General features: G+C 54.9%; 5 protein-coding genes across 5 annotated transcripts; 2 read left to right on the plus strand and 3 right to left on the minus strand.

Moving 5' to 3' along the window:
* Window positions 1–6: 6 nt before the first annotated feature.
* QC762_609350 (uncharacterized protein) lies at window positions 7–3,062 on the plus strand (the record flags this gene model as incomplete). The annotated part of the gene is made up of 4 exons (XM_062892612.1): window positions 7–1,462; window positions 1,517–1,765; window positions 1,822–1,993; window positions 2,050–3,062. The coding sequence occupies exons 1-4, from the start codon at window positions 200–202 to the stop codon at window positions 3,060–3,062; spliced, it is 2,697 nt and encodes an 898-aa protein (XP_062741211.1). The 5' UTR covers window positions 7–199.
* Window positions 3,063–3,567: 505 nt separating this feature from the next.
* Window positions 3,568–5,235, minus strand: GPI8 (glycosylphosphatidylinositol anchor biosynthesis; the record flags this gene model as incomplete). Its single annotated transcript, XM_062892613.1, has 2 exons — window positions 5,001–5,235; window positions 3,568–4,825 (listed from the first exon to the last, which is right to left on the minus strand). The coding sequence occupies exons 1-2, from the start codon at window positions 5,060–5,062 to the stop codon at window positions 3,568–3,570; spliced, it is 1,320 nt and encodes a 439-aa protein (XP_062741212.1). The 5' UTR covers window positions 5,063–5,235.
* Window positions 5,236–6,232: 997 nt separating this feature from the next.
* QC762_609370 (uncharacterized protein) lies at window positions 6,233–8,351 on the plus strand (the record flags this gene model as incomplete). Its single annotated transcript, XM_062892614.1, has 2 exons — window positions 6,233–6,267; window positions 6,326–8,351. 2 exons carry the CDS (start codon window positions 6,233–6,235, stop codon window positions 8,349–8,351), a joined length of 2,061 nt encoding a protein of 686 aa, XP_062741213.1.
* Window positions 8,352–9,270: 919 nt separating this feature from the next.
* QC762_609380 (uncharacterized protein) lies at window positions 9,271–11,608 on the minus strand (the record flags this gene model as incomplete). Its single annotated transcript, XM_062892615.1, has 3 exons — window positions 9,271–10,467; window positions 10,523–10,912; window positions 10,967–11,608. The coding sequence occupies 3 exons, from the start codon at window positions 11,606–11,608 to the stop codon at window positions 9,271–9,273; spliced, it is 2,229 nt and encodes a 742-aa protein (XP_062741214.1).
* A 2,843-nt stretch (window positions 11,609–14,451) lies between these two features.
* On the minus strand, window positions 14,452–15,365 carry QC762_609390 (uncharacterized protein; the record flags this gene model as incomplete). The annotated part of the gene is made up of 2 exons (XM_062892616.1): window positions 14,452–15,267; window positions 15,327–15,365. The coding sequence occupies 2 exons, from the start codon at window positions 15,363–15,365 to the stop codon at window positions 14,452–14,454; spliced, it is 855 nt and encodes a 284-aa protein (XP_062741215.1).
* Between the last annotated feature and the right edge of the window lie 353 nt (window positions 15,366–15,718).

Genomic DNA, 15,718 nt, shown 5'->3' on the forward strand with positions numbered 1-15,718 from the left:
AGTCGCGCTCAGTGCATTCTTCACTCTGGGCAACTCAGCAAAGCTGCATCTCTTATGGAACTGCCAACCGCAACCGTGAAATTAAGCTCGTCCATTTCTTCCAAGCGGAAAGATCTGGTTCCCATTCATTCTGTTCTTCTATTTTCCCCCTTTCATATCTGTCTTGAGCATTGTTGTTGGTTCAAATACAGACTTCATCATGGCTCCCATAATCGATGAGAGGGGTGTTCCCATTCCGACCATCGAACGTGATGACGAAGGTTTCCCTCCTTCTCCTACTTTGGGAGCCTCTTCTCTGGACCACAGACTAGCTATCCACTCACCGGATGTCTCTGCCAAACCCACCTGCAATCCTACCAGCAACCCTTCCTCCCCAGGAGTTGGTGCAGATCTAACCTTTTCTAAAAAGTATCTTCCCCTTCGAGAGTTGACCCTCAACTCGAGACCCTTGGTCAAGCGAGCCATTCAGTTCTCATGCGATGGCGACCTAGCTGTTGCTGCTGACGACTCGGTCCATGTCTTTGTTCCCGAGTTTCCAGATCTCACCAGACGCAGGAAGAGGATCGCAGAGGGAGGCGACCCGGAGTCTTCGGATGAAGAGGAAACCAATGAACAGAAAGGCAAGTACAACCCAGAGACGTTTCGGACGCAATATTCTGAGGGTAGCAAACACATGCCCGTCTCTTTTCCGCCACTCGACCCGCGGATCAACAAGGAGCTCTACGATGCTGAAGGGATGCCTTTTCCTTACGACAAGACTTCTGCCCCGCCCAAGCCTCAGGGTGTTGAGAAGGACACAAATGGTCAAGAGGATGGCCGAGATGCCGGGGATGGTGATCAGGCCGACGGTGTCGAGGGGGACGACGATGACGACTGGGAAGATGACTCAGACGATAGCAGTGTTGACGATGACCCAGCTGGCGGTGGTGCCAGACTCGGCTCCAATCAGCCATACGGCGCGGGCTCTGGCCCGATCACCAGTGTTGGCAGCAGCATGAACCACGTCGTCAAGATCAGCTGGTCGCCGTCCGAGCTCGGGGTCAACAGACGCCCGATCCTCGGCATTCTCACCGGAGCTGGGACGCTCGCCATGTACGGCGACGGTGACATGGCCGCGAACGTGCTCGGCAGCGCCAACGGGTACATGCTGCAGCGCCGTGAGCTTGCGTCCTGGCTGGTTCTTTGGGGCGTGGGCGAGCGGATGATGGTGCCCGGCCAGTCGCCCGCCTACAGCGAGTACATCCGTACGTTCGCCTGGGCGCAGGAAATTGGCCCTGGCCAGGCACTGCTGGCCACGCTGAACGATGCCAAGGAGATCGCCATCATCAGCGTACAGACAGTCGTGTATGTGGAAGAGGTTTCGGAGAAGGGAAGGGCGGTGGGTGGTCCTGCCGAGAAGACGGTCTGGCATGTCCGTGAGCTTGTACGCTTCAAGGCGGAGGGGCCCCATCTGCCTGTTTCGGTAAGCTGATCGAACTGGGCGGAAAGTTTATGGAGGGCTAACACCAGATGACAGACCATGGATCCAGACTATGTCCCTTGTGGCACCTCTTTTGGTCTGAGCTTTGGTCCCTGGCTTGAGGATGATGGTGGACGTACGTGTGTCATTGGATACCTCGACCGGAACTACGTCGGCTTCCGCAAACTTCGCATCGACAAACCGTGGACCAGAGGCCAGTTGCCCAAGCTTCAGGTTGAGAACAAGGACACCCACGGCCAATGTGTTCATCTGACCACGGACGGGTTTATTGAGTTTGAGCAAGGGGTAAGCCGCTGCCGAGACGGTCTGCGTCGATGTCTCTCGGTACTGACGCCGTATAGATCTTTCACAAGGGTGATATGATAGGCTGCCGGGGAATGATTTCTACAGGCTGGCATCCTGTTCCGTTTGAGGTTTCCCTTGTCAGTGGAGCCCTTGCTGAAACGGCGAAGCACAAGACAGGCGTCTGCGGAACCACATACAACCTCCAGCATTGCGAGAACCCCATCATTGGTAAGACGTTCAAGTGTGTATCTTTCGTCTGGGGTTTGCTAAGTCTTGTTATGCAGATATGGTTGTCCACCCCCCGCCTGACCCGGCCAGACCAACACCGACCCCTCTGTACACCTTGGTTCGCTTGTCTGCCACGCCTACCACGCCGAACTGGTATGAGACCAACGTCCCTTCTGCTCTCGCCGCGGACCCCAGCAGTCCTTACTTTCAGTGGGCTCGCTCAATCCAACAAAAGCTGGAGGTATTGGTCCCAGCCGACATGTACCAGAAGCGTGCCTACGGTGCCGACGACAGCGATTCGGATGAGGAGTCTGACGACGGCGTTCTCATGGAAGATACCCTTGAGGATGACGAAGGCGTTAATTACACGGGAGAAGGACTCACGGCTATCGACCTCACCACGGATGCTAATGTCGCCAGGGAGGTCAAGGTTGTCCCCGAGGTCCACCCTCATCGGTTCCGTTTCCATGGTCTTACCTTGTCTGCTGGCGGCGGCGCCTCTGCTGTCTTGGTTTCTGCCCACAGCACGCAGCATCCCGAGCGAGGCGGTTGGCACACGCAGCGCTCGCAGGTCTTGTTCAGCTACAAACCTCGTCGCGCCTCGGGCCGTTCCCTGAGTATGGACATGGACGACGACAACCTGAACTTTTCCTTGCTGAGTTCCATGAGCACCGAAGGGAAACTGTTTGAGTATCTCTACGGCGGCGGCCCCGACGTGCCAGGCGTGCACTACCCGCTGTCGTCGGATCCCCGACACGCGCATGTTGCTCAGATCTTTGCTCCTGTGGTTCGGAACCAAAAGTGCGAGGTTTGCGGGGCGGCCGTCACGCAAAGAATGAGGAAGGAGGACCTGGTTGGGTGTGAGAAGGGGCATTTCTTTGGCATTTGTGCTCTGAGCGGGCTGGCTGTGCAGAAGCCGGGTATGACGCGGAGCTGCGGGACATGCGGGTTCAAGACGATGAGGCCGGAGATTTTGCTGCAAAAGGTTCCCGAGGATATCAAGGAGGAGGTCAAGGGGGTTATTGGACGGGGGAGCTGCATGGCCTGCTCGGGCAAGTTTCTCAACTAGTAGTGAGCCGGGGGGGAGGGGCGGTTGGTAAACTGATGATGGATCCTGGCTTCTGGGACATGGTTGATACCCTGATAAAGTTGGTGGTGCAGCGGTTTGTTACTCAGCAGAGGATAGTCTGTAGTGGGTTTTGAACAGGTATAGTGAGTACAGTACCAGCAAACCTTTCACATTGCTCGAACATGAACATGATGTGTGGTGATGTGCAAGGTCGGGGGCATCACTGCCCCTGAAATGAATTGTCAAAACATGGCTGGCTGACTATGATGGAGCAAAGTAACAAGACGATGTGAAACCAGGTCGTTTACCTGTAATGTATGTACATGGACCCGAGTCCTTCTCCCTCTCTCTCCGCGGCTCGACCAATTCAGGGGCTTCGGGCCGTGCTGTTTGGTGAGGCGTGTAGGCTCACAATGGAACCCAGTAGGTATTTCTCACCAGAGCTCCTAAAACACAGCAGGGGATTTTTCGTTGCATGCAGCAGCTCAGGATCGACCATCCAACCTCATACCACACCCTCAAGATACGACCCCAACCCCCAAAGCGCCGCACACCCAGCCAGCGCCGTCGCGCCAACAATCTTCTTGGTCCACCAGTTATCATCCGTCAGCGGCTTCGCAACCCGCTGAATCTTTCTTGGCTGTTGCTGCTTCTTCCCCGTCTTGGCCGCAGAGGCAGTAGCATTCCTCTCGGCAGCCTCCTGCTCCTCCGCTCGTGTGTGTAGTTCCGCGATCGTCCTGCTCAGCCTGACCATCTCCTCCTCAAACGAGGCGTTTTTCTCCCCCTTTCCGCTGTCCACCTCAACATTCTGGACATTTCCAAAGAAATCCGTCACTAGCCGTCTCCTTGCCTCTTCCGCCCCGCCCTTGAAGAGGTCGTATCTCACTCCAGCATGACTATGAATCTTCTCGTAGGTGTAACTGTCAAAGAGGTCGCCGACCGTCTTCTTGCTCGACGTGTCCTTGACCTCGGACTCGAGGAACTCAAGGTTGTAGTATGTATAACGGTCAATGACGGCGACCCCGATGTCGTTGTCGGCATGGTGGGAGTAGCTCGACTGGTCGAGCTCGGAGCTGCCCGTGGCGATGATGTTGGGCGAGTAGAGCTTGCTGTACATGGTGTTTGCCTGGCAGGTGTCGATCATGAACAGGATCTCGTGGTACCGTCTTTTCTCCCACATCTGCTCAAACGCATCGGCCAGATCCCAAGCGCCAATCTCCTCCGCGTCTTGGAACTTGAGGAACTCGTTGCCGCCGTGGCCGGTCATGTAGACTAGGATGTTGGAGCGGTCGTCGGTGAGGAGACGTTTGGACCGGGGCATCTCCTCGCCTACGCGGTCGGTGAGGAGGCGGATGAAGTTCTCGACTGTGACCTCGTAGCCGCGGTAGTCGACCTCGATGTTGTCGCCGTAGAGGTCGACGGCGCGGTCGGCATTGGAGTAGACTGTGCCTGGGAAGGCGTTGCGCGGGTTGCAGGCCATGTCGTCGGGGAGCATCAGGATGATTTGGGAGTCGGGGATGCCGAGGCGTTTGACGGTGCGGTAGATGGAGAGGACGTTGGCGAGGTGGCGGTAGTTGAACCAGAAGCGGGAGGTGCAGACTAGGACGGCCCAGTTGGAGGTGTGTTCGGCGAGGGAGGGGCCGGCCAGGAGGAAGGCGGGGAGGAGGAGGGAGGAGAGCTTCATCTTGGTGGTGTTGATGATGTTGGTGGGTAGGTCGTGGTGTTGTGGCAAACGAGTGGACGATGGTCGGGATTCTCGGCGTCTAGAGTTGGGACGAGTCTCAGGCGGATGGAAACATTGACGCCCGAAACAAAATCACCTGTTCTGGTGATATCCGTATCTGGTGGTGGTGGTTATTTTCTTCTGTCGACGTTCAACGCCATGCCATCAGTCAGTCAGCCAAGCCAGGGGGGGCGTCAGCATTGGAGCCGACACACGTCGCGGTCGTTTCACAGTGCAAAGGCCAATTTAACAGATGGCCAAGCATTACATAAGCCATTCCTTTCTCATTCACAGATCTTAAACCGGGGACGGAGATTTCTCTCTGGCTCTGGGGCGGGAGGACCTGTGAAACACGAGCCCAGCCCCACAAGCCTTTTGTGCCCACGGTGTCTTAGCGCAACAGCGGTGCTAGGATTTGCCGAACGCCGAACTTGGGAACAGGGGTGGTTTTACCATAGCTCCAGGCCCAGAGCGGCCGGCCTCGTTTTTGCTGCACCAGAAGTCAGCAGGAAGAGAAGAAAAAAAAAGGCGAGGCCATTGATCACACGTCCCGATCTCTGTGGGGAAGAGGTCGGAGCATGTGACGACGTGACGACACTTTCCGGCAGCCCAAGCAGCAACCAGACCGCGGGGCAACAATTGGAGAACTGGCCCCCCAGTGCCCCGTACCAAGTAAGACCCTGGAAAACCACGCTATTTGGAGTGGACATCGCATGGGCTTCTTTTATATACTTACCTGATGGATACACACAAAAGCAGCAGCAGCACCTTTGACTGACATTGACACCCAAGCACAACCTGAGCCCTTCACCTGAGCAGGTGCATACATCTCATACCTACCTAGCATTGCTTCGCATCGCATCACAACACCCACGCCATTACCTACTGCTGTTCGTAACCAAAATCAACCTGGAAGCCGCGCCATCAGTTAGCTGCCCTGCACGGCGGTTGGCTCGAGGAACAAGCTGCATCACCCAGCATCAGCCATCCGCCCCCCCCACAGTCCAGTCCACACACACAGCCCGGCCATCGCATCGACACCCCAGCGACAAACAAACCAGCCCGCGAACCGAAACCTACAACTACAAACCTCTCCCTCTTTCCAGCTCCGTCTCCTCTCCAACTCCCCTCCAAATACCTTAGCAGATCAGCCAGACTTCTATTTAACCAACAACGGCTCGACACAAGCCCCTCCCCCCCTCCCCCCCCTTTAGCCCATACACTATCCTGCGGCAGTTGTCGATCTAATAACTTTATCCCCGCTTTCCCCACGGTTGCTCGACCCAGGATCCCGTCTCCAACCCCACATCGTGACGTTCTTAGTCGGCGAGAATCTCCACGGCCTCTCCGGTGGTAGTTCTCATAAGGGTCCGTTCTGGTGGACACTTGTCCAACGGCCTTCCACACTTTCAGCTGCAGCAAACAGTCAAAACAGTAATTTATCATCATGGGGCGCCCACCGGCGTACCTGTTCGTGGTGAGGTAAGTTGGTTGCCACATCGTTTTTTTGGAGGGGACTCTCTGCTAACGTAGTGGTTAGACACGGGTACCGGCTAGATGCTGCCGACAAGCAGTGGCATCTCTCATCGCCGGCTCCTTACGACCCACCTCTCACTTACAGCGGTTGGCAGCAATGCAAGAATCTGGGTGGCCGAATTGCCTCGATTCTTCAGGAAAGAGTAAAGGGAGACGAGCTTGAGGCGAGGATGAACCCAGATCCAAACAGGAAGCGAAAACGGTACAAGGTGGTCTTGCACAGTTCGCCGTTTCTTCGATGCATCCAGACTTCAATCGCTATCGGCGCGGGACTGGCACAGGACTCGACCCCCTTTGGACCTCCCGATCTGGACTCGAGGCCGCCCACTCCCCCTCCCGCACTCGAGGGACGACCACGGCCACCAAATATCATTACTGACCCGCCACAGAAACCTGTCAAAATTCGAAAGTCTGTTTTACGACTGGACGCATTCCTTGGAGAATGGCTTTCGCCCACTTACTTCGAACTCATCACCCCACCCCCCGAGTCTGTTATGATGCTTGCTTCTGCCAAGTCAGAGCTCCTTAGACGGGAAGACTATAGTCACTACCCACCCTTCAGTGGCCATCACCATTCCAATTCCCAAGGTCACCTCTGGAGTCCGACAGGTCGACCAAGCCCGGCTTCACCACCTAGTGACGGAGGATATGATAGCCTTGGGAGCATGGTTACCCTGAGTAACGCTTTGCCTAGGAGTCCCAGCATCGGCAGCCAGAGTAGCATAACGAGCAGCCTGAGCACGAGACCCTCTACTCCTAAAATCGAGCTCGGCGTCCACGGATACGTGTCGCCGGTGCCACACTACGCTGTTAGCAACAACAACACGATCCCACCAGGCTATGTGGCTCATGCCAAGGATGCGTGTGTAAAGGTTGACTACCAATGGGACTCCAGAGGACCCCCTCTGGACTGGGGTGATGGTGGAAGCTTTCCGGAGGAGTGGGCCAGCATGCACAAGAGGTTCCGCAGTGGCGTCCAGAAGCTGGTTAACTGGTATACGACGGCGGAACATCCCACAGAAATGGTGACGAAGTTTGCTTTTCAGCCTGTTAGGAGAGGATCGGATGGCGTCGACTCTGAAGATGATGATGTCGAGACGGAGGCGGTTGTCATCATGGTGTCTCATGGTGCCGGCTGCAATGCTCTGATCGGGGCGATTACTCATCAGCCTGTGCTCATGGACGTCGGCATGGCCTCCTTGACCATGGCTGTACGGAAGCCCGAGGTTCATGATGTCGACACTACCAACGTCAACGACCTGCCGCCTGTACATCATTTGTATGACCTCAAGTTGTTTGCGAACAGTGATCACATTAGATCGCCGCCTACAACACCCAACCCTTCCCGATCTCCCTCGGTCTCGGTGGCCAGTGTTTTGAACGGTCCTCGAGGGCGGCACATGTCGTTTTCTTCAACTTTGAGCCACTTTTCCTGGAACGACAACAACAATTCCCGTGGGTCGTCGGCAAATATGGCTCTGAATGGGCTTAGAAGGACCACTTCGAACACATACAGCAGCACACCAACAACTGCCAGCAAGCTCTCTTATGGTATCAGCAGCGGAGGAGGCATTACTGTTGGGAGTGGCGTCACTTCTTTCACGGCAAACAAGGGGTCGACCTTTGGGCATAGGCCGTCGATCGGTCTCTGGTCTCCAATCTCTTCTCAGCCGGAGGAGGACGAAGATGACGATTTCTTGTTGCCCAACTTTGGCGATGCGGACCGGAAGCCAGCTTCGTCCGAGACGCTAGAGCAGGTGGATGGTGCAGCAACCCCTACCCCTGTTCCTGGCACTACCAATAACCTGGATTCGTTCAACCTCTCTGTTAGTCCTAGAGGGACTACCGAAAGGATCCCCACCCCGTCATTTTCTCCCGTCACGACTCCCAAGGCGGAATCGTCGGAGCAGCTCGGGGATGGGCCTGGCGGGCTGTGGGGTGGCAACGGACCCAGGCCCCCTGAGGATGCAGATCGGTTGAGAGATACCAGCTGTACAAAGAGACGGTGGACTGTCACTGAGCGGAGTTGACGACTCGGGAGAATATTGGAAACACCCCTGCAATGAGCACGAGTTTGTTTGTATCATTCCCCTTTGTTGCTGTTTTTTGTCATAGCGTCGTTCAAAAATTGTCTGGTGGAACTTGAGATGAGAGAGCGTTGTATTTTCTTCTTGGACTATTCACTTCGTTGATACCTGGCTGTGAGCTATTTTGAGGACTACTGGCTTGTTTGACTTATCTGTACTTTTAACTTGGATAGGATGGTGAGAAGGGGTATATGAAAAGGAGGAGGGAGCGGGGGAGAGGGATGATTGCATGGTGATGGGATTGGATAGCGAAAAAGTTTGTTTGGGATTTTGCTTGGGGTTGAATAGGTACCTAGTGTATGATGGTAGCAATATGGATGTAGTAATTATTTGCCCTTGTCTCCGCTTGTGCTGGTGGGGGGTTTGTGAGTGAGTGTGGCGAACGATCGTCCGATGTTCTGGGTGTATCTAGCCGGATTGATCTAGGGGTGTTTGATCGACGCGGAACGTGGCCGAGCCACATGATGGCAAGCCAGATCACGCTCGACAGCGGCCTTCCAGAAGACTTGTTGTGGGTGAGTAGAAGGTCCGGTTTGGCCATGGGTGAGTTTTTTCTGAACAGGCTGAAAAGGTGCCGTCCGAAAAGGACTGGATAATTGGAAAAGGAAGATGTCATTCCCGAGAAAGCGGTATTCTAAACAGTTCTGTGTGCTCATCAAGAGTGGTACTAATACAGAGTTTGCCACCCCAATTCCTCCCAATGCTTTCCCCTTCCCACCCCTGTTGCAAAGATCCAAAAGAAAAGACGGCTGTCAGCCGTGGTATCATACCCTGATTCCCAACATAAAAAAACCCATCATCATCAAAACATCGTTACCTAGGCGCTTGAGCCCATCATAACATCGTACAATTTTACTCCCCCCTAGTCAGTATCAAAGAAACTCCCACTCCTCTTTATCCCCGCCCCCTCATTGCCCATCTCCCCCAAATCAACCCCCCCAACAGCCCATCCGTCCACCCCCTTGATCATCCCCCCCCACAACCACCACCCCGTCGCCAACCCACCCCCCAAAACCACCACCGCAACCCCCAACCCAAGCCCCAATCCCCTCAACCCCTCAAACACAACCCAGTTCCCCGTCTGCGTCCCCATGACAAAAACACCCATCATAACCTTGCGGTAAAACTCCACCCCAAACCCCATGTCAACTTCATTCCTCATCTTGACACCCAAGTTCCTGCTCGTGAAAGCAGTCGACTCCCCAATCGTCACCCTCTGAAGCCCGTGCTCCAGCGTCGCAGCCCCCATTGCCAAAAGTCCAAAGACGAACCCCACCGCCGGGAGGTTGACTTTCGCGCCTGTTGCCATGAGAGAATCGGGATCGGGAGTGAGCGAGCTGCTGATGTGGAGGGAGAAGGTCAAAATTCCGATAAACGAGAGGACTAACCCTACCGCAGTGACGAACAGGTGGGTTTTGGGGGTGGAGGTGAAGATTGTGGAGTACTTCCGGTAAAAATAGTTAAAGGTTATGACTGGGATGAGGGAGAGCAGGAACGGACCAAAGAAGAACAGGCCGATGGAGGAGGGGGGGAGGCTTAAGGGGAGGGGATGGAAGATGAGGGAGAGGGAAGACGAAAAAGACCAGAGGGCGGAGATGGGGAGGAAGGAGACGAGGAAGAGGAGGAGGGTGGTGGGTGCGAGCATTGCTCTGGGGGCTTGGAGGAGGAGGGAGGGGGAAATAGGGGTGGAATAAGTGTAGGGATGGAGTTTGGCGAGGTAGGTACAGGCTGTTTCCCAGGAGAGGAGCCTATAGGGCGCGAGCGGGAGGGAGGTTTTGTATCTGCCTGTGCCGGTGAGGCCAAAGCCGGAAAGGCCGGTCGCTGGTGTGGGAGCGGCGGAGGCGGCGGCAGAGAGGGTGTATGCTCGGTCGAAAACTGTTTCTGGGCAGCCCAAGGCGATGGCCGGGATAGCGAGGGCGAAGAAGCTGCTGAGGATGGTGAATTGCAGGGTGAAGCCGGCGGAGGATTGAGAGGCGACGCCGCCGAGGATGGGGGGAAACCAGAGGGTGGCCGTGGTAGTGATGGCGTGTATGGTGATCTTGATGTTGCGTTCGTGTTCCTTTTCCTTGGTCAGTTTCATTTCTTCCTGAGAGACGAGCAGGACAGAAACTTACAAAGAATGTATCCTGAATACTCCCCAACACCAGCGCATCCCACGCTCCCCAGCCCAGCCCCTGAAACACCCTCGCAGCCATACACTGCCCATACGCACCCTCAAAACCAACATTGGTGCTCCACACCGTCCCGATGAAAAAGGAGATCAGCGACCCCAGATAAAACGGCCTCTTCCCAACCATCCTCGCAGCAATTAAACACCCCAACCCTGTAATGGCCGACAAAATCAGCGGCACACCGGTCAACGCGGCCGCAGCCGTATACGACACGCCATATAATTGGGAGACCTGAGCATTAACCGTCATAAATATCGTCTTTGTCACCCCTGTCATGGCAACCATCAACATGAGTGACCAAAAGTTGACTTCTTTGCGCCATGTGGGCCAGTTCTGTCACACAAGTATCAGCATAATCCTTCAAAAGGCCAAGAGGGACAGTCATACCAATGGATCATCCGGGTCATCACTCGGCTGAGGGACCAATTCCACACTGCTATACTTCCCCTGTCCGTACTTTATCCTCCGCGGCACATTCAACGATGACGCCGCCGTCGAAGTCCATGACATTCTCGGTTTTGAGTCTGTCGTTGAAACAGGTGGAAGCTCCATTGCGGTCGCTGCTGATGTCGTCGTCTTCGCCGTAGTTGATGTCCCTGGTCTGGTGGGCGGGTTCATACCCAACGGCACCTGTGGCCTAACACTCAAAGGTAATGGCTTCGGTGGAGGTGGTCGATTTGGTGCCGGCACGCTTGGTGGCGGTACACTCGGTGGAGGCATGCTAGGCGGTGGTAATGGTGTGATGGCAGTGAACCCACTCGCATTCGTCGTACTCCTCGATAACCCCCCTCCCAACTTTGATACCGGCCTCGGTGGTAATGGGCGATTTGGCGGCTCCGTCGGACTAGTCGAGTTCAACGATGACTGTGATGGCTTCTTCTTGGCCATCATATGATGCGGTTCCTTTGCTGGAGGAGGCGGTGGTGGGAACGACTCGATCAATCCCGCTGTGCTGCTCCCATCGTTCCCATTACTCCCCCATCTGAGCCCCAGCTCCTTCCTCAGGTCTATCCCAAGGTCCTGCCCCATGGTGGTGATGATAACGACGGGATGACACCTCTACTCGCTGAGGAGATGTTTTGTGATAAACGGTCGTCTATCGTCGCTGTCCAGCAGACGAGACGAATGTTTGCTGTGAGATGGCCACGAGGAATGGTCAGACTAGAAAAGGAAAGGGGCCAAAGAGGACAACCAGGGGAGAGGCTACCATGGCATTATACGGGTACCAGCCTCGGGTAGCAGTAGAGAAAGAAAAAATGTGATGTGGGCAAGGGAGGGCAATCAAGCACCAAGCATTGACCTCACATTCTTGGGTGGTCGTGATAGGGTTGAATGGTAAGCTGTCGATGCAAGGCTACTCTAGACGCATGATGGCAAGGGACAAATATGGGCTCAAGAAGGGGGGGAATATATTCTGGTACTGGGTGGAAGACTCCAGAGTGATGATCTGACCTTCAGCCAAGGGGCGAAAACACTTGGTGGTGATCATGGTAATACAAGCCAACTGCGGCTCAGAAAACCCGAAGAAAGAAGAAACCATCTTCCTGTGTGTATGTCATCGCTGACAGCGTCAAGAACAAGGCAGGACAGCGACAGGCATCCCCTTGCCTGCCTCAAGCTCCCTAGCGAACCAGCACGACGCGTGGGAAGGGCACTTGTGGTACATACACCAGTACCTGGTCGCGATCGGGGTCAGATCCAAGGTCCCCTGGAATGGGACGGTGATGGAGGTGATCAGGCCCGCTTGGACCAGCCAAAGGGCGCCCCTCACCCAAGCCCGAGCTCACGAGGGCAGGGACCAACAAGCAGCTGAAACGTTCAGTGACACAACGCGGGGTTGTTGTTGTTGAAGATGTCTGTAGGGAAAACAATGTCTTGGTAGTCGTCATTGATTCTCAATAGTAGGGATTTCTTCAGCGAGATATCTTCTGGCTAGGGAGAATGAAAATCTCAGAAACCCTTCTGTCAATGTGCCAGGGAGACACCTAGAAAGGGACGTCGTTGAGAGCTGCCCTGTGCGAGGGGGGGAGGTCGGACCCGAAGAGCGGGGTCGCGCTAAGGGCGCCTCGCTATCCGTCGTAAAGATGTGGGGCCACAGCTGAAGAAGAAATGGAAGCGGCTCTTGCCGGGCTGTCAGGCCTCCTCCTTGCCTTTGCATTTTCGTGCCTGCGCATGCCGTGCCGTGCCATCAACCATCGGCCATTTTTGACCGTGCCGTCGCAAACTCGCTCTTTTGATGCTTCTTTCTCCACTGACTCTTCACCGCCGGAACACTGTCCAGTCAGCAGCGCTTCTGTTAGCTGTCGACGCGTTGCTGACCGCTAACATCTGACCTGAAGGATTTGTCAACTCTCGCCACGGGGGATTATGGCCGTCTGTCGTGGAACGTCTTCGGAGGAGAGTTGGGACGAGGAACCCTGAACACTTCCCTCTTGTGTCGAGGGGGTGTTACAGGTCGCCGAAAGAAGCACTGACCTTGCTCGGGTATCGGAAGGACGCTGTTGAACAAGTTGTTGTAGAGTGCGGTCAGTGCGTGGAAGGTCGCTTGGCAGGGAACCAGTTTTCTCGAAACAGCTTCCAGCTTCGCTTCTTCAAGCTGCTGATACCCTCATTCTTCGGCATTTTATCTGAAGAGAGCCCAAGATGCTCTGCAAAAGTTGCACAAACCACGGCACTGATCCCGTCTCGTCTCGACCCGTTCTCAGCATAAACATGGCAGTCCAACCACCAGGTAAGTTGCTCACACAAACCCGTCTCTCAAAAATAACAGCGGCTTGCCACAACTCCCCCCTGTTCGCCATTTGTTTCTTGTTTCCCCTCAACCCGCAAGGCATGATTTGTCCGCCCTTCCGGACGTCACCTCAACCAGGTTTCTCAACCCGTCCCTCTCTTGTACTTGCACAAACAAAAACCACAGAGAGGAGCATAAAAGTGATGAAGCTGTGGTTGTACCAGACCCCAACGCCGATCATGCACCGCTCTGCCCGGCAAACCACCACGCCGCTTGACTTGAAAGGGGACGGACCAAGGTTTGTGCAAGTGATGCCAGTTCAGCCTGTTCTTTTCGATCTACATTGATGCACTGCAAACTCCTCCGTTTCTGAGGATGCGCCAAGTTCATCCCTATCCATAGCGCCGCGCGGTATACATGTGCATCGTGGTATGGTCCCCGACTGCGGCCTCCATATGGTCGGTCGTGTCTCATTGCACCGCGTCCTGTTCGCCTGCTGTGCATCGTGAACCTTCTCTGTCCTTCGGTTAAGTACCATCGCCCACCATTTGCAGCCGGACCACAGGTGTAAGGTGCGAGCTGAGATGGAGAAAGTCCGGCGCGGCGGGCACAGCGGTCCAGTAGAACACTTGGCTCCGGTGACGGGGCACAGCTGACTGTCCTTGCTCGTAGAGATAGAAACCTAGATAGTGATCACCCGGAATTGTGAGTGATTGTTCTCTTGGCAACGCAGGGGAAGCAGGGTGCAGAAACACAGCTTCGCTTTGGTTCATAGTGCGGCGATTTCCCGTCTAGAATAGGCTGCTGAGGTATTCCCAGGATGTTGGTGCCGGCAAACTGCTCCTCGTTTCGGATCATCATACCGACACGGGATATTTTTGACGTTGCTATTGAGCATCAGAACCAGGTCATCCTGGCTTAGAGGCTCAATAAACGGCCAAATATCCCCACGCCAGGAGCGAAACAACACCAGAACAACTCATTCATCTTAGTGTTGTTCGCTTCCAGTACTCGTTGTCCTGATCGTCAACTGTCCTGATCTGGTCCGGGTAGAGTTCGCCTTTGTTGTTCTCTATTCCGCCATGATAGCATGGCCGAACTGATCCAGACGGTATTTCCAGGAAAGCGCAAAACCAAGCCATCAAAAAGCAGCAATAACCACAGCCCTACCTTCTCTTCCTTCGCCATCAACCTCCACCTCCTGCCTCTCGGCCCCCTCAAACGCCTCTAGCAACTCCCCCGTTCTGACGACCAACTCCTCAAACTGCAGCCTGTACGCCACCGGCAGTTCCTCCCCCTCCGCCACCAGTACCGGCCTTTCTATTCCTGTGTCCTTTTCTTCAATCTTGAACTTGAGTCCGATAGTCTGCTTCGTATCTGCCCACAGTACCTCTGACTCTGCTGTCCTATTTGACGATGCCGTCGCCAGAAAGTTACGTTTAAGACGGATAAGCCCCTCGGAGATGTTAACATGTGACAGAAAAAGCCCAGGCTTCGGTCCGAGTTTGACTAGATTCGTGATAACGCAGAGTTGAGAAAACCCCTCATCAGCATCAAGGTAGATATCCTGATGGGGGTCAGTTTTCTCCTCCTCTTCTTCACGTTCAGGTCGTCGTCGGGGATAGCGCATTCGAGGACGGCGGTTCTCGTCTTGGAGAACGGGTTTGAAGTGGGAGTAGACTTCTCCTAGACTGTTCCGCAGGGCAGAGTCGGAAGACTCATCGTAGAACTGATCAGTTGATAAGTATTCGCAGTAGAGGTAGGGGGTGGAGATTTTGGCGGTGGGGTGGTAGCATTCTAGGATGAGCTTGTGGCGGCCGGAGGGGGAAAGGGAGACGGCGAGGTTGTGGAGGCGGTGGTGGAAGATGCGGAGGGCGATGGAGGAGAAGTGGTGGGAGACGGCGGTGAGGGGGAGGAGGTCGGAGGTTGGGAGGTCGTTGAGGATTGATAGGAGGAGCTGGCGGGGGTTAGCATGACAGTGGGTAGCACAGAAAAGGGGAAGATGGCAAAGCTTGCCTCGTTGGGGAGCGAGTTGAGGGGGGTATCCGGAGGCATGTCGTCAGGTTAGGTGTTCGTGCTCGTCTGGATGTTATCAGGCACTTCTCCGACGTCTTTTCATAGACAGCTTGCCTCCACAGGGCTCTCTTTGCTCTTGACGCAACAGACATCATGATGCGCGGTTGATAAGAATGGCAGCTCGGTACGATAACGGTGTGGGGTAGGTACGTCAGTCAAGCTTCCCGCTTTTGTTCCCGCGGCCCCACTTCCCCAGATGCCGAGGTCCACCCCAGCTACTTGCCGGACAAGGGTCCGTTGTTATGTCTATCAACGACAAAGTGAGCTTCAAGATGATATGGCAGTGGTTATCAGTTTCTGCTGAGTAGATAGTCTCATGATGAACCTATTGA

Source organism: Podospora pseudocomata, chromosome 6, assembly GCF_035222375.1.
Source record: "Podospora pseudocomata strain CBS 415.72m chromosome 6, whole genome shotgun sequence".
NCBI lineage: Eukaryota > Fungi > Ascomycota > Sordariomycetes > Sordariales > Podosporaceae > Podospora > Podospora pseudocomata.